This window comes from Stegostoma tigrinum, chromosome 30, assembly GCF_030684315.1.
Source record: "Stegostoma tigrinum isolate sSteTig4 chromosome 30, sSteTig4.hap1, whole genome shotgun sequence".
In the NCBI taxonomy this organism is placed as follows: domain Eukaryota; kingdom Metazoa; phylum Chordata; class Chondrichthyes; order Orectolobiformes; family Stegostomatidae; genus Stegostoma; species Stegostoma tigrinum.
This window is the reverse complement of record NC_081383.1, coordinates 21,725,328-21,753,264: the sequence shown is the minus strand read 5'-3', so window position 1 is coordinate 21,753,264 and position 27,937 is coordinate 21,725,328. Positions and strand designations below refer to the sequence as shown.

Genomic DNA, 27,937 nt, shown 5'->3' with positions numbered 1-27,937 from the left:
TTTATTTCTTGCATTGATTTCAAATTTCACCACAAGCCTTACTGGAATTAATATCCATGTCCCCACAATATTAGGCTGCAGTTCTAGATTACTAGTCCAGTGACATGGCAGCAGGAACAGGGAAGTGGTGGTGTAATAGTGATTACAATTAGTTGTCTCAGTTTCTCTAACAACAACCAACCACCACTCACAACCTTTTACCCACTCCAGTTCTAATATAAAACTTTCTGCTTGCTCGGTTGCCATCAGAATATCATTAAAACCTGTAGATAGAGGTACTGATGGCTCTTCTTCTAGATGACACCCTTACCTCCTCCGTAAACGAATCAATTTCTCAGCTGGTTACCAATCTCATGACATCTAGAAAACTTCTCTTCCCCCTACCTCCCAGCAAGGCTACACAACACGATCACAGCTGATCTAAATTTTTTTTGTCTATTCATTGTGGGATATGGGCACCACTGGCTGACCAGCATTTCTTGCCCATCCCTAGTTGCCCTAATTCTGGTGGTGGTGGTAAGCTACCTTCTTGAAGTGCTGCAGTCCTCCTGCTATAAGTTGACACACAACGCCCTTAGGGAGGGAATTCTAGGATTTTGACCCATTGACAGTAAAGGAACAGTGATATATTTCCAAAGCAGGATGGTGTGTGGCTTGGAGGGAACTTGCAGGTGGCAGTGTTCCCATTTGTCTGTTGCCCTTGTCCTTCTATATTCAAGGCTGAGAGATACAGATTTCTGAGAGGTACAGATTTTTTACTCAATGACACAACTTGACAACACAGTTGTAAAGGATTCCACAGAATGACTACCCGGAGAAGAAATTCCACCTTATGCGGAGATTATGCCCTCTGATCCTAGTCTCTCCCTTAAGCATAAAGAACATTTCCATATTTCTGAGCAAGTCCCATATAAATCCTGTGTTTCAATAAGGTCACATCATTCTTAAAATTCCCTCTTCACAAGACAGTTACTCCATACTTGGTATTTGGGGCAGCACGGTGGCTCAGTGGTTAGCACTGCCGCCTCACAGCGCCAGGGACCTGAGTTTGATTCCAGCCTCAGGCAACTGTCTGTGGAGTTTGCACATTCTTCCCATGTCTGCATGGGTTTCCTCTCACTGTCCAAAGATGTGCAGGCTAGGTGGATTGGCTATGCTAAATTGCCCATAGTGATCAGGGGTGTGTGGCTTATGGGGGAGGGGTCTGGGTGGGATGCTTCAAGGGGCAGTGTGGACATGTTGGGCCAAAGGGCCTGTTTCCACACTGTAGAAAATCTAATCTAATATACTGAATTACCCTTCTCTGGACTGCCTCCAGTGCATGTTCATTTTTTTTCCCCCTTAGAAAAAGGGGTCCCAAACTTGTACAGTAATGTGGTTTCAATGTGCCTTGTATGGTTTTAGCAAAACCCACCCATTCCCTCTGTAATAAAGGCCAACTATTACCTATTGAACTTGGATGGTAGGATTTTTTTTTGAGATAGCTGGATGAGGACCCCTAGTCTTTCTCCATTTAGATAACATTAAGCTGTTCAATTCTTCCTTTTAAGTGTATAACCTCAGTCATACAGCACAGAAACAGACCCTTCAGTCTAATTCATGCAGGCTGACCAAGTTTTTTTTGAGATAAAGCATAGAGCCTGATGAACAGAACAAGCCAAGCAGCAGGAAAGCCGACATTGTGGATTTGGACCCTTCTTCAGAAATGGGGGAAGGGGATGGAAAATGGATTAAGGAGCAGATAGGTGGAGAGGAGACAGACAGGTCAAAAGAGGCAGGGATGGAGCCAGTGAAGGTGATAGGTCAGTGCAGGGAGGGCAGACGGGTCAAGGAGGGAGGGATAGGGTATAGGGTGGGGCTTGAGGTTGGAGGAGTGGCTAGGTGGGAGGAAGGACAGACAGGTTAGGGAGGTAGGGGCAAGCTGGGCTGGTTTTGGGATGCAGTTGGGGGAGGGGTGGGTGGTTTTGAAGCTTGTGAAGTCTTATCAAGTCCACAATGATACTATGGGGTTGCAGGGTTCCCGAGCAAAATGAGGTGCTGTTCCTGCAACCTTTGGGTGGCATCGTTGTGGCACTGGATGCAGCCCAGGATGGTCATGTCATCATAGGAGTGGGAGTGGGAGGTGAAATGGTTCCTAAGTGGGAGGTGCACTCATTTGTCACAAACTGCCACAAAGCAGTCTGCAAGCCTCCACTTGATTTCCCCAAATGTGACCCCCTCTACATCGGGAGCAGCGGCTACAGTATACGGCACTAGTTTTTTTTGCCTGTGGTTGGCCCATATCCCTCCAAAACCTTTCTTATCCATGTCTCTGTCCAAATGTCTTAAATGTTGTAACCATACCTGCATCTACCACTTCCTCCAGCCAGTCATTCCACATGCAAATGACCTTCTGTGGAAAAGACTGCCCCTTAGGTCTGTTTTGAACTCCTCAACTGTTATGATTTTATAGACATCTTTAACATCAGCCCTTAACCTCCTAAATTCCAATAAATAGGTCCCAGTCTATCCCGCCTCTCCTTGTAACTCAAACTCTGCAGTCACAGCAAGAGCCTGGAAAGGGTTTGAAGCGATTTACCAACTTAATAATATGCTTCCTGAAAAGCAGGCTGACAAGAACTAAACAGTACTCCAAAAGTGGCCTCACCAACATCCTGCACAATTACAACATGACATCCCAACTCCTGTACTTAATGGCATGCTTGTCTTCGTTGCTCAGACCAAAACACAACCATGTCTACCCTTGATGCAACTTTTAAAGGAACTACATCCCCAAACTCAGGTTAATAACACTCCCCAGGGGTCTATTACCTATATAAAAGAGTCCTGTCTTGTTTGTATTACTAAAAAGTGTAAATTCTCATTTATTTATACAAAATGACAAACAGTGGACCTAGCCTCGATCAATGCAGAATACCAATGGTCACAGGCCTCCACCATCACTGTCTGTCTCCTACCATCAAGCCAATTCTGTATCCAGTTGGCAAGCTCTACCTGGATCCTACGTGATCTAATTTAACTGACCAATCTACCATGTGTTAAAGACAAAGCCTTTACTAGACTATGTAGATAACATCTGCTGTGCTGTTCTCATTCATTCACCTTGGTCACATTGTGTCTCACTAACTTAAAGTTTTGCTGACAATTTCCTCACACACAAAGCTATGTGACTATTCCTGATCAATATTTGCCTCTCCAAATGCATTTAAATCCTCTAGCTCAGATTCATCCGCAACTACTTACCCACCTCAGACGTCAGAGTCACTGGTCTACAGTTCCCTGGCTTCTTGCTGCCTTTCAGAAAGGCACATGAGCCACCCTCCAGTCCTGTGGACTGCTCACCCACAGCTGTAAATGATAAAGATCTCGGCTAGGTCCAGTGCAATTTCTTCCCCAGCTTCCCACAATATCCTGTAATACATCTGATCAGAACCAGAGATCTATTCACCTTTATGTTTAAGGCCTCTAGCATGTTCTCATCTGTAATGTGGGCTGTTTAAGACATTAATATTTAATTCCAATTTCCCTAGCCTCCATGCCTTTCTCCACAGTAAATACTGGCACAAGATATTTGTCTAGACTCTCACCCATTTCCTGTGGTTCCACACAGGAGACCTTGATCTCTAACAGGCTCTTAATATATTTTGTATTTGTAGGAGCTCTTTGGATTATCCTTAACCATATCTGCCATTGCTGTTTCATATTTTTTGCCCTCCTGATTTGCCTCTTCAGGTCCTTACTCCCCTTACACTTGAGATTCACTTGATCCCAGTTGTCCATACCTGACATTTACCTCCTCTTTATTCTTGACAGGAGCCTCAACATCTTCATTCATCCATTGTTTCCCACTCCGATTAGCCTTACCCTTCACTTTAACAGGGACATACGACCTCTAAATTCTGTCACATTTCAAAGCTGCTCATTTGCCAGTTGTCCCTTTACCTGCAAACAATCTGCCCCAATCAACTTTTTGGACATTCTTGCATAATACAGTAAAAAAAAAAACAGCCTTACTCCAATTTAGAACACTAACTATTATACAAGGCCCATCTTTTTCGTTTCTTATTTTAAAACAAATAGAACTATGATCACTGGCCCAAAAGTGCTCCCTGACTAATGCTTCAGTCCTTGCCCTGCCTTCTTTCCCAAGAAAAGAAGTTTTGCTCCTGCTCTTGTAGCGATATCTATGCATTGAAAAAGAAAATTTTCTTGAACAAGTTTCACCCTATCCAAGCCCTTAACACTATGACAGTCCCAGTCTATGTTTGGAAAGTTTAAATCCCCTAGTATTAAACCTCTATTATGACACATCTAAGATCTCGCTGCATTTGTTCCTCAGTTTCCCACTGAGGATGGAGGGGTGGGGGAATGGCTGCACTGCAAGTAAAACTTGACCCTTTTGAGCAGTTCTCTTCTGCCACAGAAAAGAGAGCCCAGTGACCCAAAAAATCTCAATCCTTGTCCCCTGTACCATTTCCCCAGCCACTGATATTTCTGCTGTCTTTTTCCTACTCACACTAGCACGTGGTACCAGAAGTAATCCAGGGATTTAATAACTTGAGTTTCTGCTTTTTAAACACCCTGCCTAACTTCCTGTATTCACTCTGCAAAGCCTCAACCATCTTGTTCTTAAAATGTGTAAGATAACCTTGGCTTCTCACTCACCCCTTTGATAATATGCTGCACTGCTCCAAGGTACCCTTGACCCTGGCATCAGGGAGGTAATAATCCATCCTGAATAGGAGAGACTCCTATAGCAAATGCTCATTTGAATCTTGACAAACCCCACAGAACTAGATTCATTCTTGGTGCCCCGGATCTGGATACCACTTATTTTCCTCAGACTCTCCCCAAAAATACCCAAAATAGTGTATCTATTTGAGGGGGATAGCCACAGAAGATTCCTGCATGACCTTCGTACTTCTCGTGACAGTACCTGCAATGTGACCACATCTTTAAAGCTAATAACCACTGTGGCTTGTTTATGTTCCTGTGATTTGAACTGCCTCTTGGAAACCATCTCCAGAGACAATGAACTGCTCCCTAATTGCCTATACTCAACAGGAAGAACGTACCACTCCCACTGACTGCCATATTTGCCCCTTAAAGAATAGCTTACATAAACTTGCTTAAAAGGACTCACTTTGCTCAAAAACATGTTTATAGCACTGTGCTGACAGAACTTAAAGCCTAATTATTATATCCCAAGAAACAGCTCTAAATATAAAATTTTACAAAAGTCTACCCTTCCCTTACCCACAATTTTTATTTGCATACTTAAAATTCTTAGCTTAAGTCGCAGCAGCCAAAAAAACAGCTATGCATAATATTTTTCTGCCAAGTTTTTTTTAAAACCAACTCAACCTGTCTGCCGCCTTTACCACTTGCCTTCCCCTTTGTGTCTTCTGCAAACTTAGCAATAGTACATTCACCTTGCTGATTAACTCCATGCGCCAACTAATAATGAGAACAGATATGCTTCAGACTTGAAAAAGAGGCCAACTCCTAAGTATGTAATTATTGGCTGAAAATTGCAGTGTCAACATATACATTGATCATAGGCTAAACATGCATTTAGCAAACAGAATGGGGTCATCTTATCTTCAGAATAAGAAATCAGAAATAAATAACTCGTCAACCTACAAATAAATAGGAATAGACCATTTAAAGAGATCTTCTGTTCTTCAGCGTTGATTACATATTCTAACTAATCAAATAGCTGTACATCCCCTTTGTTGGCTACGGTCTGGGAGATGACCAGAGTGCTGGATTTAGTAAGTGGTCTTTACAGTCAAACAACTTGGCCCTAACCCTTCTCATTTTATCCAGTCTGGGGACTGATACAGATAAATGCTGACTTGCCTGCACCAGTTGTGGGGTGTGGTTATGAAAGTATCCAAGAGCAGGATGTGAACCTATGGCCCTCTGGCTGACAGGAAAGAGGTACCCACTGAGCTGCCTAGCCCCAAATCATGAGTTGTCAAGAATCTAAATCAAGGAGCATTTATAGTTTTTTTTAAATCAGTTAAAGAATCCCAAAGATCAGTGAATGCACTTAACCCATTTCGGTCTGAAATGAGGCAAAGGGTCAAGGGACAATTTTGACAAATTTACTAAAGTTCTGAGTACATGATGAACAGAGTTGCTGAAGGGGAATGAGTAGCTCTAGTGTATTTGGATATCCAGACATTTATGGAGAAGTTTTTGATAAGTCTATTGCCAAACATCAGCTAGATGTTCCGGATGTTCCTGTTTAAAGGGAATAAAGTTAGCATGCAGGTGCAAGTGAAAACACACAACTGGAATTTAAAACTAAGTGTCGATGAGGCCATACTTTAAAGTACTGCCTATAGTTTCAGGTCCCTGTGTTTTAAAGAAAATAGGTATTTGTGTTAGTGTTAGAGTGGATTCAAAAAGATATTCACTGGGGTGATTACTGGGATGAAGGGATTTACTTAACAGAACAACTAAACAGATAAAACCAATTAAACCAGGACAGGCACCCACAATATCAAGGTAGTCACTTTTCCCTTTCCTTCCTTAAATTGCAACTGTTAATTTTTTTTGGAGAAAGCATAACAAATTATTCCAATGTCAACTCACTTCATCCTTACTGATTGCAACTAATCTGTATCAGACAAAAAATGCTAAATAAAATTGTTGGACACTATACAAAAACTAGGTATGGATTAATTTTGTAACCATTCTAATCAGTTTGCTTTATTATTTTACAGCACATTGAGCGCTGAGGATGGCCCAGAAAGCTACGAACTCCAGATTTGTGTGAAAGATTACTGTTTTGCCCGAGAAGATCGAAGTGTTGGCATTGCTGTGATGCAACTGCGTGATATCATACAGAAGGGAAGTTGTGCCTGCTGGTTACCACTTGGACGCAGAATTCATATGGATGAGACAGGACTAACAGTCCTTAGGATACTTTCCCAAAGGAACAATGATGAAGTAGCAAAGGAGTTTGTAAAATTAAAATCTGATATACGTTCTGCTGAAGAGGGCAGTTGAGAAAAGTGGCCAAAATCACAAAGTAGATCAACGTTCAAAACTTTAATTTCTTAACTTGTTGGAGCTTCAGTTCTCATGTAATGAAGCCACATGTCCCACTTATGAAATAAGCAAAAAAAAAAAATTCAGCAAGAGGTTGATTCAAGTTTTGGTATATGCATGATTTATCTGTAGTTTTTTTTTGCCAGCATGGACAGTTTTCTTTTGTTCATGAAAAGGCAGTACCCAGTCCTTAGAAATATGACTATTCACAAACAACTGGATTGACTTTCTCCAAAGGCTAATATCACTTGTGTAAATAAATCCCGCATGACTCTACTGAGCCTGTGTACAATGAGCACTGTGATCCTGTCCTTGTGGAGAGACCTACAGCTGAGAGAACTTATATACCTCTTGTGAAAAGTCTCAGTTACCTTCCTCTTCAATACCAAAATGCCAAAGTCTCTTTATACTCACTGGTGTAGCCAATTTCTTACACATTCCACACTTGAACAGATTGCTACTCCGAGCTATACTCACAAACAGGCTTGGTATTCTACAAATTAGATGATTAGACCCAAGTTTTTGCCTTTAATTTGTTGCAATTCAAACACATACCACTGCTGAAAAATAGGTTAGTTCCATAGCAGACGTTTGAAATTCTCAAATGACAGAATGGAAAGGTAATCTCAAAAAAAATCCCCACTCTGAAAACCATCTAAAATTTCCATCTATTAAATCAGTCTTGCTTTAGCTTGTGCAGTGACTGAAAAAATATTGCACGTTTTGTTACATTAGCCACAATTTTACACAAATTACTACAATATGCAATAAGGACACCAAATACAGGTTTTCTAGTTCCAAACTGGAAATGAAAGACTGATTCTAGTATTAGAAAGTTCATTTACAACCACCACAGTGGAAAAGCCAATATGTTCACTCAAGCTTCCCTTCATTCCAATATCAACTATACTTGGGTGCTTAGTTTTGTTTCCTGGCAATGGATTGCAATTTTTTAAAAAAGTGTCAATTTGGCAAATCATATTTGTGAAATTTTAACTTTTCATTTTATTTTTTAAAACCTTGAACTTTGTTTTGACATAAAATAAAGTGTGGAGATTAAAACACTACAATATCACCCAACATAAAAATAACATCAGAATCCCGTAGGATAAAATGGTGAGGCTTATTGCTTTTAAAATGCAAAACTATCTTCAATGGTCAGGTAGCAAAGAAAACTGATGAGGCTATACCTAATACACCAACATATTTAGAGTCTGAATTGGAAAGAGAAAACTTTTAATACCTGATTTATCTCACATCTGGTTGCTTAAAACCATGACAACTGAAGTTTTAAAATGTAAATGTGCAGAGAACATGTCTTTACGTACACAAATCCTCTAAAAAAACTCCGTTACCCAAAATCATATTAGTGAAAGACCATTTTGTCTAAACCAAAATTAACTTTAAAACTCCACTGTATGCAGCTCTCTTCTGTGAAGCAATTAAAAACATACCTTTTACAGTTCATTCTTGCCTTTCTATTAAATCAAGCCAAAATAAAATTACATTGATGTCTTGTAACCCTTAGCCACCATGTAATGCTGCACATGCCTGGATGTACATGTTGGTCTAGACCAAAAAAAAAGCCTTTTGACTAGCCTAGAGCAAGTTAGGGTTAAACTAGGACTAAACAATTCATGCATTAAAAGTTACCATCCTACAACTACAGAATTGACCCTTTAAAAGTAGAATTTAATATCTTGCCACCTCATTAAATAGGAGGGCAGCAGAGGGAAAAGAACAACATTCATCATGCTGCCCCCCCCACCCCAACAAACGGTTCATTATGTATTGTGGAAGTTAAATTCAAAACTTTTGTCTAATCCTAGGTGGTGAACTCAAGGTAACTTTTGCTTTTGGTTTGAAACTGCATTGCTGTACCAACAGTGGTATTCTCTCAAGCTCACCGTGGGTGACACTTGTTTTGCTTGCCTTACATGCAAAGTTCAATGTAAAAACTGATTTTACTTTGTAAGTGAGGGAATGCATGACAGTAAAAACAAAGTCCTAAATGAAGGGTGTGGCATTTTCGATGGCTGAATATTCATTATCACTTCTGCTTCATTGTGGGTTTCTTTCAATTTCGTCAAAATTAATCCAAAGATCTTCCATCAGGATCAAGAATTAATTAACAATTTCCTATAGATTCAATAATGGAAGGGTTTATTAATTCCATTTTGAGATATTTAGCATTAGAAATATAACAATCTTCCTCACCAGAACCTGCTAGGTTACTAATACATCGAGGGACTGAAGGAAATTTGATAACAGCATTATACAGTCATCTCACTGGTCTAGAAATGAAATTGTACAACTCTGCCCAGTCTCTCTTGGGTGAGTTAAGGAAGACAAGAAAAGGGGCAAAATTAACCAAGTAATTCAAAAAGGTGCAAAATTCACCAAATAATTCAAAAAAAGGTGATACCAAATAGGGATAAATATTAGGTTAACATCCCTTCAAACATTTAATCAAAGCTGGGTATGTCAAACTGAAATACAGATGAACCCTTAAACAGAACTGAATGATGGTACAAGCTCATGATGCTCACTGGTCTATTTCTGATTATTTTGTTAGCTCTGAGGCAGTTTGGAATATTTTGAAATAATGAAGGGTGCTCTTTTAAAAATTCTGGAAGTACAAGTTTTCAGCATCTGAAGAGATGCATGGATAATCATCTCAATGTTAATATTGTACAAGTCAGATCCCAGGCTGAAACCAAAATGAAATTTAAGCATGTAATACTTAACTAAAACAAACTAACAAAAAAATAGAATAAGTTAAGCCATTACTTGTATTGTTTGAAATCTTTATTTGTATTGAGTATATAATCCATTAACCCCAAATTACATTAATATTAAAGAAAGAAACTTTTGTAGGATACCACAAAATCTTCACACCAGATTCTCTATCTAGCACCTTGTTATGTTTAGGTCATTTCTGACCAACATTTACACTGGAACTAAAATGATAAAGATAATCTCCAAGAAACTAAGTTGAAACTTGGTGTATATGAATTAAGCTTACTCAACTTGTTGCCTTGCTCACCAAGCTGGTTGGTTATTGTACCGACGTTTTGTAACATACTAGGTATAATCAGTGCAGCCTCCGGTGAAGCAATGTTGTTCTACTCCACTTGGTATTTATGGAGCTGTTTGGAGTTTGTATTTCTGCTGCTTCCTATCTTGTCTTTAATTTGTTTTTGTTAACCCAGAATCTGGAGTATTACATGCAGAAACAGACTCCAAACAGCTCCATCAGCAAGGACAACTAGTCAGACTCTGCCTCACCTCTCACTTCATCTTTATGGCCAAATATACAAACAAAATCAATGGCACACTTATGGGTCACTCATCTCAAGTCTTTTAGCAAAGGGAGTCCTGCAAAGACTGGAATGCACTACCCTGCCCCTCATACAGCCAAAACTGTGGATCTGATACACAGATGACATTTGTCAAGTTAGGAAAGATACACCATCTCATTAACAACATTTTCATCAGGATCAAATTTGAGAGAAGAGGAAGACAACAATCTACTTTATTTCTAGACATCAGGGTAGAATGAATGACCAATGGGGCATTCCAAACCACAGTACATAGAAGGGCAATGCACACTGACCAAATCCTCAATTTCCACAGCAATCATCCCAACATCCACAAACAAAGCTGTGTTAGGACACTATTTTCACTGAAAAATACCAAAACTATTCAGTGAGAAACACAAGTGCCTACAAGGTGCACTGTAATAACAGATACAAAGTCTTTGCTAACAGATATCCCAACAACTTCATCCATAGGTGCCTACTAAATGGACGTTAAGAGGACACAGTATGTCCCAATACATTGGCCATACTACCCTGTCAAGAACTTAATCAGAACTATCAATGAGAGTCCTACAACCACTAGCAATTACGGCAGCACTCAAACCCACAGGCACACTACAAACAAACATTCACAAGGACCAAAGACTCCATACCCAAGACATGCAGGACAAATGCAGTTTACAAAATACCTTGCAGTGACTGCAAACATTAAAATCAGCCAGCCCAGAAGGAAACTAGCCATCAGGATACATGAACACCAGCTAGCAGCAAAACATGAACTTTCCCTCATCTCAGTGCACTTGGCAATGAAGGCCATCAATTTGACTGGGATAACATAACCATCCCTTATGTCAGTGATTGGGTTGAGCTAGGAATGCCTAGAAGCCTGGTTTTCAATGCATAATCAGCAAACTTGTGGAATTAGACCCTATATTGACCCATGCAGAACAGAACCAGAAGAGAGACAGCTCAACTTAACAGACTGGATCATATAAATACCAAGCAAAATGGAATAACATTGCTTCAACAGAGGCCACTAGTGACATTATCTAGCATGGTGATGAAATATCTGTATGATAAACTGACCAGCTTGGCAAGTAAGCCAACAACCTCATTCACAACCAGAGCTATAAATCTTCACAAGAATCTTAACTTATTCAGGATTTTATCACAACATTTCTGGTCTGGGGCTAACTAACTCTTCACTTTAAGATGGACCTAGTTCACTACAGATCCTTCCCTCCTTAGGAGCACTGGTCTGTATAGCTATTCTTGTCCAAGGACTTCACAGGACTCTGTCCAACCAAATTGAAACTAAAATTTCTGCCTTTTCCAAGCTGAGTGAGTGTTTCCCTGAAGCTTAAAAAGAATGCCACAAGTCTCTAACAAACTGAAGTCCCAATATTTACCTAGTCTCAAAACAATCCAAAGTAAACAATATATATTAGTAGTGCACAGAAATCCATTCACCCTGAAGCCAGGCCTCAAAAACTTGTAACTATTTCTATAGCCATGGGTGAAGACTTTTACACATTAATGACCAAAAGTGGGTTTTAATCTGTATGAAGTTACTAATTCAAAAATTCAAATTTATAAAAGATTAATTCTTTAAAAACATCAGTTTACATCACAATTCTAACATTTTGAAAAAAAGGATTCCCAAACTATTTATACAGTCAAAAAAAACAGGAAAAATGGTGTTACCACTAGCTTAATAGGGATAAAATATTTTCCAAAGTCAAATGTTAGAAGTTAATATTATTTGGTAAAAGCAATGACTTTTAAGAAACATTCATCCACATAACTGGCAAATCTAGTATAAAGGATGACAAAAGTATCTAGGCTGTACCTTGGACATTTGTTTCTACTGCAGATAAGTAAAAACACTAGGATTTTTAAAAATAAAACAGCAGCTTTGAAAAGATTGAATATAACTAGAAGATTGTTAATTGTATTTAAGTGAATTTCACATGACAAGATAAGCAGTCTGGTTTATTAAGAGGTGCTAGCAAATATCTACAAAGTTAGCATACACAGAAAGAGCTACTGAAAACTGAAATTAGATGGGGAGGGTAACAATATAAAGGGTATGAATGCTAGGTTAGCAATTGTATAAAAGTAATTACAGGACTGAATTTCCTAAAAAGCACAAGAGGCACCTTCTTATAAAGATGGTGTGAAATCTATGTACTTTGACCTATAATGGGAGGAACAATTAAAAGTAAGGCATACCCATAGTTGGACAAAATAGATATAGCATGAAAGCAATAACAGTCAAGGGGAGGAGAGGTGTAGCTTGAAACAGATCTGGGAGGAAAAGCATGTCAAGTTCACAACCCTCATTGGTTACAGCTCCAATATTAAAATATTGTTGGCTGACATTTTTAGGAAATAGCATGGAAAGCTTTTCAAATTTACCTTTAGATGACTATCTATAAAAGTGAAAAAGTGAATGACAATTTTTTCCCCTTTCACAGCAGTAGCATTTTATCATTTACAACTTTTATTATGAATGGAGTACTTTAATTATAACTATTAAAAGAGGTTTTTTTAAACTTGGGTTAAGCTATACACAATGGTAGATTGAGGTCTTCTACAAACATACTGTACTATTCCCTGTCAAATCAAACCCCAACTTTTTAATTTTTCAGCATACTGAGATTTACAGATGCTAAAGTCTGATTATAATGCAAATCGCATACATTTTTAAGTTAGACTTGGTTAATTAGTGACAGAACTCATTTGTACTCATGTTAACATTTCTTTTTGAAAAATTGACCGGTTTAGAAGAGATGACTAAGTATCCTTGAATGTTTATTACATTTAAAAACAATTGTGCAGGTCTTCGTTGTTGACTGATTAGTGAGTGAATGACTGCAAGTTATTAGACAAAAGAATGACACCTTAAAACACGAGCAATAATTGGAAGTCAGCACAAAATCCTGCTTATTTGCTGAGAAGTAAAAACTCTGGGGTTGGGTGGGGTAGCAATCTGAGACATGCAATCTTGATCATTAGTGCACTACAGATCAACTAAGGGGACCAGAGATCAATGCGTGCACAGGTGTTACAGCAATCCAAACACAAGAGGAAAGCAATACTAAGAATACTGATGGTCTAGGACTGTCAGTATTTTTGCAAACTGCACCTTGGAAACCATTTCTTTGATGGATGGTGAGCTTGAAATACCTGAATAAACCAAAAAAAAAAATCAGCTTTTAAAGAGATTTTTAAACGTATCCAAGTGAATTCCGGGGGGGGGGAATAAAGTTGAGCAGTCTGGCTGGAGGGTCCTATCTATAATCAGTGTAATATTTTGTTTATTGGATATTAACACGTGCTTAGCTATTGAACAACTACTCTTTTTGACAAATTATTGGCAAACTTTTCGTAAATCAGCACACAAAAGGAATTGAAGTTTGACTTTTAAAAATCTGGAAAAAAAGACAGACATTTCCTACAAAAGATTTCAATCATATTGTGGAATGGAGAGCAGCACAAATATAATGAACCCTTCACAAAGAAAAGCAACAGATGAAAACTTTTGTCCATACTTGTCACTGAATTTTTTTTAAAATGTTTGTATTTTTAAAAAAGTGCAAGGTGATCCAATAAATTACTTTAAAGCCCTTCCTAGTCTGACAGAAAAAACTGTCAATGAATTGAATGGATATCTTGCACTTACATCATTTAAGGGGAGCCAAAGCTCTATGGTATGGGTCACTTGCACTTTAGGCAAAAAAGGGAGAAATATTCAATAGTGTAAGAGTGATCAATTTCCACAAATTCCTTTCATTATAAATTAGATGCAATTAGAATTAATTCTATTCAAAGTTATTTTCATTTATAGTAACAACTATGCATTAAGTACAAGATTAGATATCTGATGGCTAGGTTGATCTCCATTCTCATTAGTTCTATCTTCAACCATACCAAGACAAAGATATTTAACTATAAAATATCATGTTTTTTAAAAAGAACAAAGTTATCCACTTCACCTACTCACAGCTACTCACAAAATGCAAACAAAAAGATTATTCCAATACTCAAGTGACTGCAATAAAAAGACTATATTCAAACAACCTGTTCAAATACAACATATTCAATTCAGGTTACAGCAATGCCATCCAGAGAAGATTAATTTGGATATTCACATGACAGTGGGATTTTAAAAAAACAGATTTCCTAGAAAGTAACCTTAAGCCACTGGACACAAGAGCAAATTCAAGACAGGTGTTGCTATATCCTGGAGAAGCAAAAACCACAAACCTTTGTATCATTACTCCACACTGGTACCAATAGGATTACAGGCTCATATCTTGTATAGCATTGTGCTGGTACAGTTTACAATATTAAACTGTCAAATAATCATGTCTAAATAAGCCACCAATAACTTTTGGGGGAGGTTACGCAACTTCCTCCACGTGTTCGTAAAAATGAGAGCGCCGGACGGGGTTGGGGGGAAGAGAAAGAGTTTAAATAAATAGTACACAGTGCAATGTTTCAGAAATTTTGTTTGTTAGGTCTTCAAAGTAATATTAGGCATCTATAATGGCATGATATACTGAGTCAAAGAAATGGTGCAAGTGTAATTTTCTCCACTATTCATTATTAATCAATATTTTTAGAGTATAATCTGATACAGGCAACTAAATGACATACTTAATAGATTTTCAGATTGAATGTTGGTGCTCCTTAAGTACATGAAGCACAAAAATATTGTAACAGCTTTTAGAAACTACATGGACATTTTTAATATAAAAACAAAGCTTTAATTTCTTCAATTTGAATTACAACAGATTTTCAAACAATGCAGAAACATTCATATTTTGTTAGATCCTTACAAAAAACATTGACGTCTTGAAGTGTGCATTAGTCTCTACTTAAATATATTTCAAATTAGATGCTTCTCAGCAATGATCATGTTACATCAGTGTCACAAACAAGCTGCCCTCTTACCTATTTAAAATTCATCAAGAATACAGGAGCAGTTTAAGTTTAAAGAGGAGAGAACCACAACATTTTCATGCTTGCTTTATTTTGTTGTGTTTTCCCTCTTAAGATTCCAATTAAAAAAGGATACAGTGATACATTAAGCAAATGATTCGACCATCTCAAAATTTTCCCCTTGTCAAATCAGTGACAAACAGTATGTCTTAAATATCAAATGCCCAATTCCCTAAGTGGACAAAAAATGCAAAAGAAATGAAAAAGGTATAAATTATGTTGTGGCTAATTGCTCAATAAATTTGAGAGTTTGCTCAGCATTTCACTTTTGAATCACACTAAACCAAACATGCATGCAGTGATGAATACAGTGCATGTGGACTAACAAAATGCCAACCCACAATTCAAGTCACCCCAAGCCAGTTGCCTCAAGCTAAATTCTCAGTTGTCCTTGCAACTTATCAAACTCATATCCCCCTTCAGTTTTGTGCTGAGAATCTAAAATAACTGTACCTTGGGATTCTCAAAGCTGCACAAATACACATTTCAGAGTTTTCTGCAAGTTTAAAAAGGAACCGTAAATAAATTACTGCCAATAAAACCTGGCCTTTCTAATTGAATTTACTTAATAGTCAACAAAGTTGAACTGTCATTTATCTGTCACTTGCAACAAGCTAGTTCTGCAAATCAAACTCATTCTTAACCAAAATCTTGCAAGTTGTGTACCCACTCCAGATGGCTAAATGCCTGTATTTAGATCAAATTCTATTTAGAAAGTCCAGTTTCAAGATTTCCGGAATTTTAATCTTGTCCAGGTTCACCGGTGAAGGAATGATCGGAAAATTTACAGCAAATACATGCCTTAACTCCATTAGCAGACGGCGACTTGGACTTCTACCTGCCAATCGATCCTGTGCAAGACACAACATTCAGCGTAACTATTTCCCCAAGTGTGGTACAGGTTAGTTTATTAGAGAGGAAGAGTTATTAGTTTTGAAATGTTTAATTCATCTCAAAAATAATAAAGGTTTAAATCTCAGTTGCAAGATAAATGTATAGAAATTGTGGGAATACACTATCAAAAAAAAGAAAATCACAAGGCCAACTTCCCTGCCAAAAACCAAGAAAGCTTAGTTCCATATTTGATCCAATAGTAAACTCAGTACAAAGTTTCCATGTTGTCCAATAGGAAGATCTCAAACTGACCATTTTTTTTAAAAAGGTGAGGACAGAAGAGAATGCACTGTTTATTTAACAAGAAAAAAGCAATTTACAGAAGGCTCATCCACATAGTAGATTTGGGATCACATTTAATCAAAGATCAATGTCATTATTCAGAGGCAAATTACCTTTATAAATAAGCACTGCCAATCAATATATTATGAAAATAATTGATAAGGCGCGCTGATTATGTAGTATTGTTGTACTATTAACTACATTTGCTCAAGTAGTGCTAAAAACATTTATATTTGCATGTTCAGAAACTCCAAGGGAGCAGGGTAGATTGTATTGGCCCAGTTACAGTATGTTGCTTTATTGAACAGCGAAGACAAAACCTAAATCATAGTTCAGTCAATGTGCATTTGAAACTTTGCAAAAATCTTTGCCTCAAAATCCTCCCACCCCTCAAACCACCTCACTTTTCAAACAATAGTCAAAAGGCAAAACAGAACTTTGCAAAAAAAATTAGATGGCCAGTCACATGATAATTCTAAAATTAGGCTTGGATTACTGAATATGTTTGCAACTGAGTAATCAACATTTAAAAATATTTACCTGAATATTTTTTAAAAAAGCTATAGTCACACGCTCCTCAAATTCATTAATAGGTGTATATAGAGTCAGAATTTTCACAATCTGTTACAAATCAAAGGATAAAGCTGAATTAGAACGAAAGCTTGAGTTTGGAATGCTAAATATAAATAACGGTACTGCAAGGTAATAGGCAAGTGGACCTAACTACATTAAGCATTGTCACTCAAAGTTGTGTTTTTGAAACACATGATCAGTGCCTATCCAGAGTTTGGAGATTTCCAAACTGCACCTCATGGATCCTCCTTTAGGGAAAATAACAGTCATCCTTGCTTATCCAATTGGGTGCTAACAATAGTCATCTAATGCAAGTTTCTCTCAAGCTGTCCAGAGGATAGATCTACAGTTGGGTACTCAGGTCTTTACTGAAACTGTGGAGGACTGACAATAGAACGACAATAGCTTCCAAACAAAAGTTTTAGGGATGGAGCCTTATTCCAAACTCTGTCCTCTACAGGCTATCAAATTGTAACACTAGCGTTCAAAATTTGGTAGGTTTAGTCAGTCATCTCCAGCATTGCTTGACCGCTGTCATGTTCAGCAGAACCTGGAAATTTGTTGCAAGGTTCTAAAGCTTTAAAAAAAAACCATGGTACTCACTCTCCTCAGCAACAAGGTGGCCCTGTTCAAATCTGCTGAAGAAAGTTACTTTCTGTACACGGCTATAATTTTGGAATCATGTGCTGAAGCTGAAATTCCATTTAGCTCTGACAAAGGAATGGGCTCCTTCTACTGATATCCTGGGCAAGGATCATATTGACCTTTTTTCTGCCCTTCAAGTATGCAAGTGTTCTTCTAATAAGAAATGATGATTCCCCAGCAAAACAAGTAGACATTTATTTTTTGTTTGGCTACATTGTTTCCCCATCCACTACCTGTTAGTTCAACAAATAACAGATGTCTATTACTCATGAGCATGATCAAAAAATCTAAAACAGATGCAAAAATGAAAGGAAATTAAAGAATTCCACAAAAACACCCAATGTTTCATTCACCAGTGCCTTCCATGTTATGGAACACGTTTCAGATTATTTGTAATATTACAAAAAAATTGATTTTGCATTTTCAAGAATCAATGTTATCTGCTCCATAGTCTCTAAAAAAAGCTACTCAGTGGTTTCACTGCTTGTTCATAGAAATTGTGTTATGCATTAGCTTTGAATATTTGTCTCCGGCACTTTGTACAATTCTGATCTATGATATCAAGTTCCTTTGGAATAAGAATGCTATGATTTCAAAATGGAAAAAGCAACCCAATTAGAATAATTGTTCTTCACAACCTTAGAACTCTTCCTGCCGTCCAGTCATTCTGGTTGTACTCCACTATATCCTATCAATTGCTGCAATATCTTTTATTGATCTCAAGACCAGCAATATGTACACATTCCCCAACTATGCTTATCATTCCAACATTTTCATTCTCATCTTAAAGACACTCCTAAAGAACAAAGAACAATACAGCCCAGGAACAGGCCCTTCAGCACTCCAAGCTTTCATTGACACATTTTGCCCTCGAATGCTGCTATCGTGTGTTTCCACCACCACCTCTGACAGCACATTCTCTGTGAAAAAGGTACCTCAGACGTCTTTTAAACTCCTCATACCTTGAGCCTGCCCTCATGTAGTTAGCCCATCCACCCTGGGGAAAAATGCCTCATACTTTCCACTCTATTCATGCCATTCACAATCTTAAACTTATGTCAGGCCACCCTTCAACCTCGTGCTCCAGGGAAAATAAGACCAGTCTATCTAGCCTCTTCACAGCTAAAATCCCGCATACTAGGTAACATTGTGGCAAACCTTTTCCGTACCGTCTCCAAAACACCCACATCCTTCTGGTGGTGTGGTGACGAGAACTGTACAGAAATGTTAAACCATTTCTTGTGTCTAACATGGTTTTAAAAACAAAAAGCACTGTCCAATATCTTTAGGTGGCTGTGGTATGTATGTTCAAGCTATAGTAAAGTGAACCGTACCTGTGACTTTGAGAGTGCGGTGCACATTGAACAGATTGCCTCAGCGTCCTCATTGGTTGTTTTATTCAATTGCAAGAGCTGCGCAGCTTGTATCAGTGGCTCCAGTATCTCAAGTGCACCACTCTGATGTAGATTCTTGCCTCTTAGCCATTCAATTAGATGGCTGACATTGTTTCTGCATTGGGAAGAGCAAGAGGATGATGACAACTCCAAATATTTCAGCAATTCAAGTAACAAAAGGCTCACCTAAATCAAGATTACAAGCTTTTAACTGTCTGACAAACTTGACAACATAATAAATAACCATATAACTCTAAGGAAAGTTGAGCTCTTTGACCAATGTTTGGATCAAGGCTATAATGAGGTCAGAGGCCAAGTGGCTCTAGTGGATCCAAGCTGAAGTCAGTGAGCAGCTCATGTGGAGAAGGGGTTGCTTGATAGACCTGTCAATGATGTCTTCCATCATTTCACTGATGATCCAGAGTAGATAAGTGTGTTAGTTACTGGCCAGGTTGGATTTGTCCACCTTCCACATTGCTGGGTAGATGCTAGTATTTTAACTGCCCAATTACAGTTAAACTAGGGACATAACTAGCTCTGGAGTACAGTTACAATTACAGAAATGCTGCCAGTGCTCAGTCTTTGCTGTATCTAATGATTTTTTTGCAGTTATCACATGATGCAAATCAAACCAAGGGAAAACATGCACCCTTTGACACTGGGAATCTCTGGACAAGGCACATAGTTAGATCATCCACTAGATACTTCAGCCTAAAGATGAGTGCAAATACTTCAGCCTTTTGCACTGATGTTCTGGGAGTGGAGATACTTTGTGGCAGCAGAGTTGAGTTTGGGGTGACGTGGTACCGGCAGTGTCTGCACTGGCAGAGTCCAGTGAGGACTCAGTGGCGACAGTGTCAGAGGCAAGATGGCACCAAAGTGTGGTAACTTTCATTTCAGCAGTGGTAGCATGCTGAAGGGGATTCATGCCTGCCCACAGCAGAGCACTTAAGGACTGTAAAGTTGAACACACTTGCTTTATTTTTCTGCTTTTCTATTCTGTGTTTTGGTTTATTTTTATGTTTAAGATGGCACCAGAAAGTGGCAACACAAGACAACACTTGTCACTTTACTGTGTAACAAAATAAATGTGACAATAAATAAATCAAATCCAAAATGTGGAGTGTCTTTCTCCTCCTGCTATTTGTTTAACAGTCCACTAACTTTCATGGATTAAACTCAATTTCATCCACCATTTATTGAATTGCTCAGTCCCTGTCTATTGCATGCAACTTATGTAGTAAAATCACTGGTGCACACCTCATTTTCAGTATGCTTGGCGCTGGCATGTCCTCCTGCACTCTTCATTGAATTCAGAAATAGAGGATATACCATGATGTTACAGACCACGACCCACAGTACCTCATCAGTGCCCGATTTTGAAGTTGCTAGATCTGTTCAAATTTTTCCATTTAGCACCAAACACAATGGAAGGAATACATGGTGTAAAAACAGGACTAAATGTCTCAAGGGCTGTGCAGTGGTCACTCCTACTAATACTACAATCAGGGTAAGTGAGTCAGGGAAGTTGGTCGGTAAGGGTCTTTTTTTGAGCGGTGGAGCAACGTCAAAGAGAGATTGGGTAGGATCACTGCAGAGTTTCCCAGAAGTCAGAATGGGCTCATATATCAAACATCCCCTAAATAATGATTCAGGGCCTCAGAACTGTGCTGAATCTCCAATTCAGGTTCAGTGAAAACTTTTCCACGGATACAAATTCTCACAAGTACCAATGTCCCAGGTAATGCGAGGTCAACTTTATAAAAGGAAACGTCCTGACATGCAGGTTAGGGAATAGGTTCAGTCTCTGACTGTTCAGAGGCAAGATGATCCACGCCATCATATTTATAGGCTACAATTTCCCTTCAGTCACATATTTTTGGAGCTAGCATTGAGTTTAAGTCTTATTTCAGATTAAACCAAATATTTAAACTGAAGCCGGATATTAAATTGGCAAACTCGAGTGATTTTGTTTCAGTTTTTGTAGAGAACTTGTGCTTTAATCTGCAGAGAAAAACAGTTCCCCTTTATACTTCTCATGTTATGCACTCCGGTCGACTTAACAAACCAGAACCAAAACAAATACAAGTACATCTATGATGTACATTGTTACACTGGAGTTTAAAAGTTTTAAGGCTGTAGCTTTAAATTTGAGGTAAATGAAGTCACTTGACTTGTTCTGCAGGCTGCTTGATCTTAAGCCTGGGCAGTTAGATGATTTGATACAAAATGAAGGTTTCATATTGTTTTGCTGAAATGGTGGAAGGTATTTACTCTTTGAAACAACAGCAACTACCCTGGGGCGTACAACGGTCAGACAAAAGTCTCGCAAAATCCCACAAAGCCTCAAAAGGTCCAGACTGTAAACAATTTTGACTGGCACTATTTGCACCGTTCGGAAATTAAGGGCAACAACAGCTAATTAGCACGTCTGGGACAGGAAGAACTGCTGATGCTAGAGCCAGCATTAAGTGTGGAGCTAGAGGAACACAGCAGGCCAGGCATCAGAGGAATAGGAAAGTTGACATTTTGGGTCAGGACCCTTCTTCAGAAATTAACACTTACCTAGTTAATAGCTTAGTGTGCATCATGTTACCATTGTGGCAGAGGCTGGGGGGGAAAGAGGAGTGTGTTTTTGAAATCAGGCTACAGACTTCTGCACAAACAAGGAATATCACAGAATGGACACAGTACTCAGCAGTCAGAGGAGCTGCTTGGCTAAGTGAGCTACCATAGCTAGATGCAGGAGGGTCAGATATTTTCCAGTTGAATTTCATCTTGCAGCCAGCTAAAAATTCTGGAAGATTTGACTTGCTCATGCCTCAGTGAAGGCGAGATGGTGGTTGAGGATTAGAATGCTGAAAGCCGCATGGAAAAAAGCACTTTGAGATGATCACAGTGGCAAAAAGGGGGGGAAAAATGAGAATCCATTACAAACTGAAAGCAGCTTAACTATTTGTTGCAAAGGCAATAATTCTGTGGAAGACATAACATCCGAGAAATTTAAAAGGGAAATGTTCTTTGCAGTTTAAAGTACAAGTCATCTACTAAAAGTATGTTTCATCTATTGTGTTGTTGTGTGTTACTTAAAATTTGTTAAAAAACATTGATGCAGTTCTTCCAACTATTAACTGAAGGTTCAAATTTCCTATATAAAAGTTATTGATCTAAATGGGAATCAAAAACATTTACACATTTCACTAATATGGACTGCTTGGCAATCGCAAACACATCAATAGAAAGGCTTTTGGACTTAATCCTCACCATTTTTCACAACTGTAATGGCAATTTGTGTGGTTTAGCAACACACCACAGGATGGTTATCATAAATATTGTAAGGTGAAAATTTTCATTTCAAAGATCATTGCACAACAGTAATAAACGGGGACCAGTATCCAAAATACTGTTCAAATTTTGGAGCATTAACATCGCTTCTTCAAATTGAAGATTTAACTGAAGTTTTGCCTGTCCCCTTCCATTATCAGGAAAGTGACCCTTAAGTATTGTGCAAACATTTACATCTTAAATATGCCAATGAAAATAGCAAGTCTTTGTTTTGAACTGCAGTATTGAGTTTCAGTCTGTCCCCACTATATCTGCGGTTAGCTCAAGTTTTGTTTTGGGGGGGGTGGGGGGGCAAGAGGTGAAATGACTGAAATTATAAAGGTTTAATTTTCAACAGAATTCTGTGCAGTTGGCAAATCCATCCAACTGAAAAAAAACTTACCGCGACAATTGTTAAATGTTGACAAAACTAGCCAGAAATACTGTCACCACCCAAGTTAAACTAAATGCCACAGTCATGCTGTCAAACCGAACACCGCTGCATCCTGGAGAGTAGGCTTGTGATGGAACACTGGGACTGCAGTATTCCACACAAACTAACCCACAAGATGCCAAATCTATGCGTGACCTACATCAGAAAAGCAGCCATTTTCAGTGCATTCCTTATTTACATTGTGAATCTAGAACACTCCAGAAAAGCAATTCTAGTTACTGATTATGGTATAAATTATGTCATCCATATATCAACTGTCAATTTAGATGAAACAAAAAACACCTAAACTGAAACTTGTCTGTTGTTCCGAATTAAGTCATCTGCCCCTCAGACATTAACCAATGCCAGAATGAATGTCAGTTTCTTGTTCAAAAAGAAATTAATTTTTGGAATGAGGGCATCACTGGCTAGGTCAGCATTTATTGCCCAAAAGACAGCTAAGAGTCAACCATATTGCTGTGGTCTGGAGTCACATGTAGGCTTTCCCCAAAAAGGACATTAGTGAGCCAGATGGGTTTTTCCACAACAATCAACAACGGATTTATGATCATTAGAACTCAATTTCAGATTTTTATTGAATTAAAGTTCCTCCATCTGCCATAGCAGAGTTTGAATTAACAGTCCAGCAATAACACCACTAGGCTATTGACTCCTACAGCAGTCAAGTACATTAATAAAGCCATGATCTTTCATCTTCCTTTTTAACCTTAATTCCTACTACAAAAGTAGAATAAATTTTGAAATAGTTGCCAAGAACTTTAGTAGATTTTATTTTACCTGATTTGGACTCCATTGCTGAAGGAACACACATCCTTCCTGAGAAGCAAGTTGTTCAGCGTGACTGCTGTAATTATGTAGTAAATCTGACGGTAAACTTGTTTAATAATTTCAGGATGCAAACCATATTTGGAGAGGATATTGTGAAACAAGCCTAGTTGGTGAATGATGGAGTTCAGTGTGAATGTCGTACTTTCGCCAGAAAGAATTCCTGTTTTCTTCCTATAACCTGCTGGTTTTGCAGCTACACTTGAAACACTCCAAATGGTATCATTTTCTAACATTCCAGGCACTGTAGACAAATTAAACACAAACTTTACTGTAAGTGTTATTCTTTTGTTTAAAACCAGCACACATTTCTCTAAACAATATTAGAGACAGGATATATTTTAGAAAAATTACACCACAGAACTTCACTAAGGGCTGACTTAACTAACATTTTGTATTTCAACTGCAAAAACTGTGTGCCACAAATTGAACCCCACTGTTCCATTCTATAACTGGCAATTTTGTGGAAATGATCCATTTGCCTGATTGACTGCTGTTCTGGATAGAAACAATTCATACTACATTCCATCATTAACAGAAAAATAACTATTATAAACACACAATTTCAAGAAACAGGACAGAAAGTTACTAATCTACTACCAAGTGTACTACAAACTATTCCCCTTCGATAAAACCTAAAACACATTTGTGAATAAAACAGACAAGACATTGTCAGTTCAATAAGTTATGGGTGGTAAAATATAGACAGGCACAAAAAATTTCTGAAGATCACAATCCAGATGTGAAGTGTGGGTTAAATTGTCTGAATTCTTCTTGATTTTCCCCACATGGGATTCAGGGTGAACTTGTCAGTTGGATACAATATTGCCTCAAAAGGCACAAGACAGTGATGGTGGAGGGCTGTTTTTCAGAATGGAGGTCTGGTGTTGGGTCCAATTGTGTGTCATATATAAAAGTGATTTCAATGAGAATACAGAAGGCATAGTTAGTAAGTTTACTACCAATTTTGGTATTACCTGTATAGTAGACAGTAAAAAGGTGATTACCTAAGATTACAAAGAGATCTTGATCAATTGGATCAGCGGGCTGAGGAGTGGCAAATGGAGTTTAATTTGGATAAATGTGAGGTATTGCATTTTGGTAATACAAACAAGCACAGGACTTGAACAATTAATGGTAGGGCTCTGGGTATCGTTGCAGAATACAGAGACCTAGGGGGTCAGACGCAAATTCCAAAGAATTGTGTGTCACATATAGATAGAGTGATTAAGGTGGCATTTAGCATGCTTGCCTTCATTGTTCAGACCTTTGAGTATAGCAGTCGGGAAGTCATTTTGAGGTTGTACAGGACATTGGCGAGGCTTCTTCTGGAGTACTGTGTCCCATTCAGATTGCCCTGTTACAGGAAGATTATCATGTTTGAAACAGTTAAGAGATTTACCAAGATGCTGCTGGGAATTGAAGGTTTGAGTTAGGAGGGGTGGCTGGATAGGCTGTGACTTTTCTACTGGACCACAGGAAGTCAAGGTTTATAAAATCATGACAGGTATATATATAAAAAGGTGAATAACAATGGTCCTTTCCCTAAGGCAGGGGATTTCAATACTAGGGGGCATATTTTTAAGGTGAGAAGAGAAAGATTTAAAGGCATGAGGGGCTGTTTTTAAACCAGAAAAAGTTTGAACGTAAAATGAACTTCCAGGAAGAAGAGGTGGATGCAGGTAGAGTTCATTTAGAAAATGTTTGGATAAGTACATCAATAGGAAAGATTTGGAGGGATAAGTGCCATGTGCAGGCAGTTTTAGTTCAGGAACATGGTCAGCCTGGACTGGTTGGAACAAAAAGGTCCATTTCCAAGCTGTAGGATTATAACCTCCGGTGGTGCTACATACACTGCCTAGTAAGGTAGCTTTGAATGTAGAAGTGTTAAGCTGTGCAGATTAATTCTGCAAAATTCTGTTACTGGCAACAATCATAAGTACTGCACTTGAGAGAAGCACTTGCCAATCATTTCTTGAAGCTTTCCTTCTGCAACTTTGATCAATTGATGGTAAAGTTGAACAGCAAGATCTGACAAAATCAGACAATGTTGGGAAAGGTCAAAGTTTCTCAAGACGTGTTTTCGTTGTTCTGGTGTGTTCATTTCCACAGAGTTCTGTTAAAGAAAAGAAAATTTTTGGACTTCACACTTGCAGCTGAAGTTATGGTATGTTTGAATATCTTTGCATCCATGCATTATTACCACCGAGTCAAAGCACACAGTGTTAAATTCTGAAGCTTCAGTTGATAGTATGGGACCTTTACAAACACAAGTTATAAAAGACACATTTATTTGAGAAAGGATCATTCCTGTTCGTTCACTTAAAGTGGCTCAGTTTCTTCTGTAGTAACTCAACCATTGGATCATGATCCAACCAGTCAGAAGCATCATGCAATTAAACTGTGCTGCAGTACACAAATAGAGTTTGGAAAATTCAAAAACAGGCTAAATTAAAACAGAAATATTAGCATCTTAGTAACATTGGGGCATTCATGTCATAATCATATCCTTTTAAAAAAAGACTATGATCAATATTTGACAGTGGTTTAATCCAATTTAAACGTTTGTATTAACCTTGATGGCCTCCCGCACCATAACGCGCTCTCAAAATACTCACCTCATCTCCACTATACTGCCTTAAGCAGACCAACAAACGATATGTGTTAGATAGCCAGAATGCCACCATCTCAAAATCTGAACTTCTCTAAAATTAAAGCCAGATGTACAAGGTCAGTCATTCAATAAATGCTCCGCTTTCCATCTGTTTTCAGTTGGAATTGTTAGTTAAACCCATTAAGCCACCATCATTGAGTATGTCCCATAACGTCAACAGTTACATTCACTCAACTTCCTGCTATGTTATCTCCTCACATAATACACAATTGGTATTGACGTGCAGAAAGCTAAATAACTAACTACTTGAAGGCTATCAGGAGAACATGTTGCCATGAGTGGGCGTTATCTGCAGTCCTGATCGTAGCCGACTTGCAACTAGGTCACAGGAGGCACATCTCATTTAGAAACGGAGCACAAAATCCAGGCTGATGCTTCAGTGCAATATTCAAGAGTAGTCAGAGGAGACATGAAACCGATCTCCCACCTGCTCTCATGTGAATGCAACAATCCAAATGGAACTATTCTGAAGACGATCAAGAGAATGAGTGATCAAGAGTGGAGGAGATCATACATCAGAATCCCTACAGTGCAGAAACAGGCCCTTCGGCCCAACAAGTCCACGCTGATCCTTGGAGCATCCCACCTAGACCCATTCCCCCTATAACGCACCTAATCTGCAGACCCCTGAACACTACAGGCAATTTAGCTTAGCCAATCCACCTAATCTGCACATCTTTAGACTACAGGAGGAAGGTGGAGCACCCAGAGGAAACCCACACAGACAGACACAGGGAGAATGTGCAAACTCTGCACAGACAGTTGCCCAAGGGTGGAATTGAACTCTGGTCCCCAGTGCTGAGGCAGCAGCAGTGCTAACCACTGAGCCACCGTGCCACCCAACGTGGCTTTAAAATGTTTAGGTACCAGACCAGTCTTTAGAGCTAACTTTGTAATAAACACAGCAGTCAATTTGTTGCCACAAAAAGCTCCCACAAACAGTAATGATTAACTGGTTACACAATTTTAAGGTATCATGTGGAGGGATGGATGTAGACATCAATGGAACCTGACTGATATCTTCGATTGGAAGCTGTCAGATCCTTTTCATCTGCCTAAGGTTTTTTGTTTGGGGGGGGGGGGGGTTTGGGTGGGAGGAGGTTCAGTCTAACTTTTCTTTGCAAGAGCAGTTCTCTCAGAAGTTTCATGACCAACACTCTTTCCCCAGCTGTCAGCATGATCCTGGAGGTACAGTACGTAATGTAGCTTCAGTTTGCCTGTAGAAACAGTGATCATTAATTGTAAAATAATTTGTTTGTTTGCCTTGTTTCCCAGAAGACGTGATAAAACGCTAAATAATTGCAACAGTATGACTAAAATTAAAAGTGACCAAATGTTTGCAAAAATCAACAAATGGGATTGTGTTCGAATCTGCTGTGCCAGAAACTGCGATCTGGGGACAGCCCATCTGACGGCCTATGTCCTAAAAGGCACATTCAATACACAAGATACCAATGGGCCAAAAGATTAGTACTAACCCAGA

The 27,937-nt window shown here is 38.6% G+C and overlaps 2 protein-coding genes across 2 annotated transcripts in view; one reads left to right on the top strand and one right to left on the bottom strand.

Moving 5' to 3' along the window:
- The window catches only part of LOC125465730 (protein unc-13 homolog A-like), a 390,692-nt gene extending 370,465 nt beyond the window's left edge, over nt 1-20,227 (top strand). The window contains exon 42 of the mRNA XM_059638582.1: nt 6,735-20,227. Coding sequence (XP_059494565.1) covers nt 6,735-7,020 — 286 coding nt within the window. The 3' untranslated portion in view covers nt 7,021-20,227. The remainder of the gene's footprint in view (nt 1-6,734) is intronic.
- LOC125465649 (unconventional myosin-Vb-like) overlaps nt 15,183-27,937 on the bottom strand; it is a 139,038-nt gene continuing 126,283 nt past the window's right edge. The window contains exons 32-37 of the mRNA XM_059638583.1: nt 26,399-26,485; nt 25,746-25,896; nt 23,733-24,024; nt 19,118-19,292; nt 17,106-17,186; nt 15,183-16,240 (exon numbers count right to left, since the gene is read on the bottom strand). Coding sequence (XP_059494566.1) covers nt 16,088-16,240; nt 17,106-17,186; nt 19,118-19,292; nt 23,733-24,024; nt 25,746-25,896; nt 26,399-26,485 — 939 coding nt within the window. The 3' untranslated portion in view covers nt 15,183-16,087. The remainder of the gene's footprint in view (nt 16,241-17,105; nt 17,187-19,117; nt 19,293-23,732; nt 24,025-25,745; nt 25,897-26,398; nt 26,486-27,937) is intronic.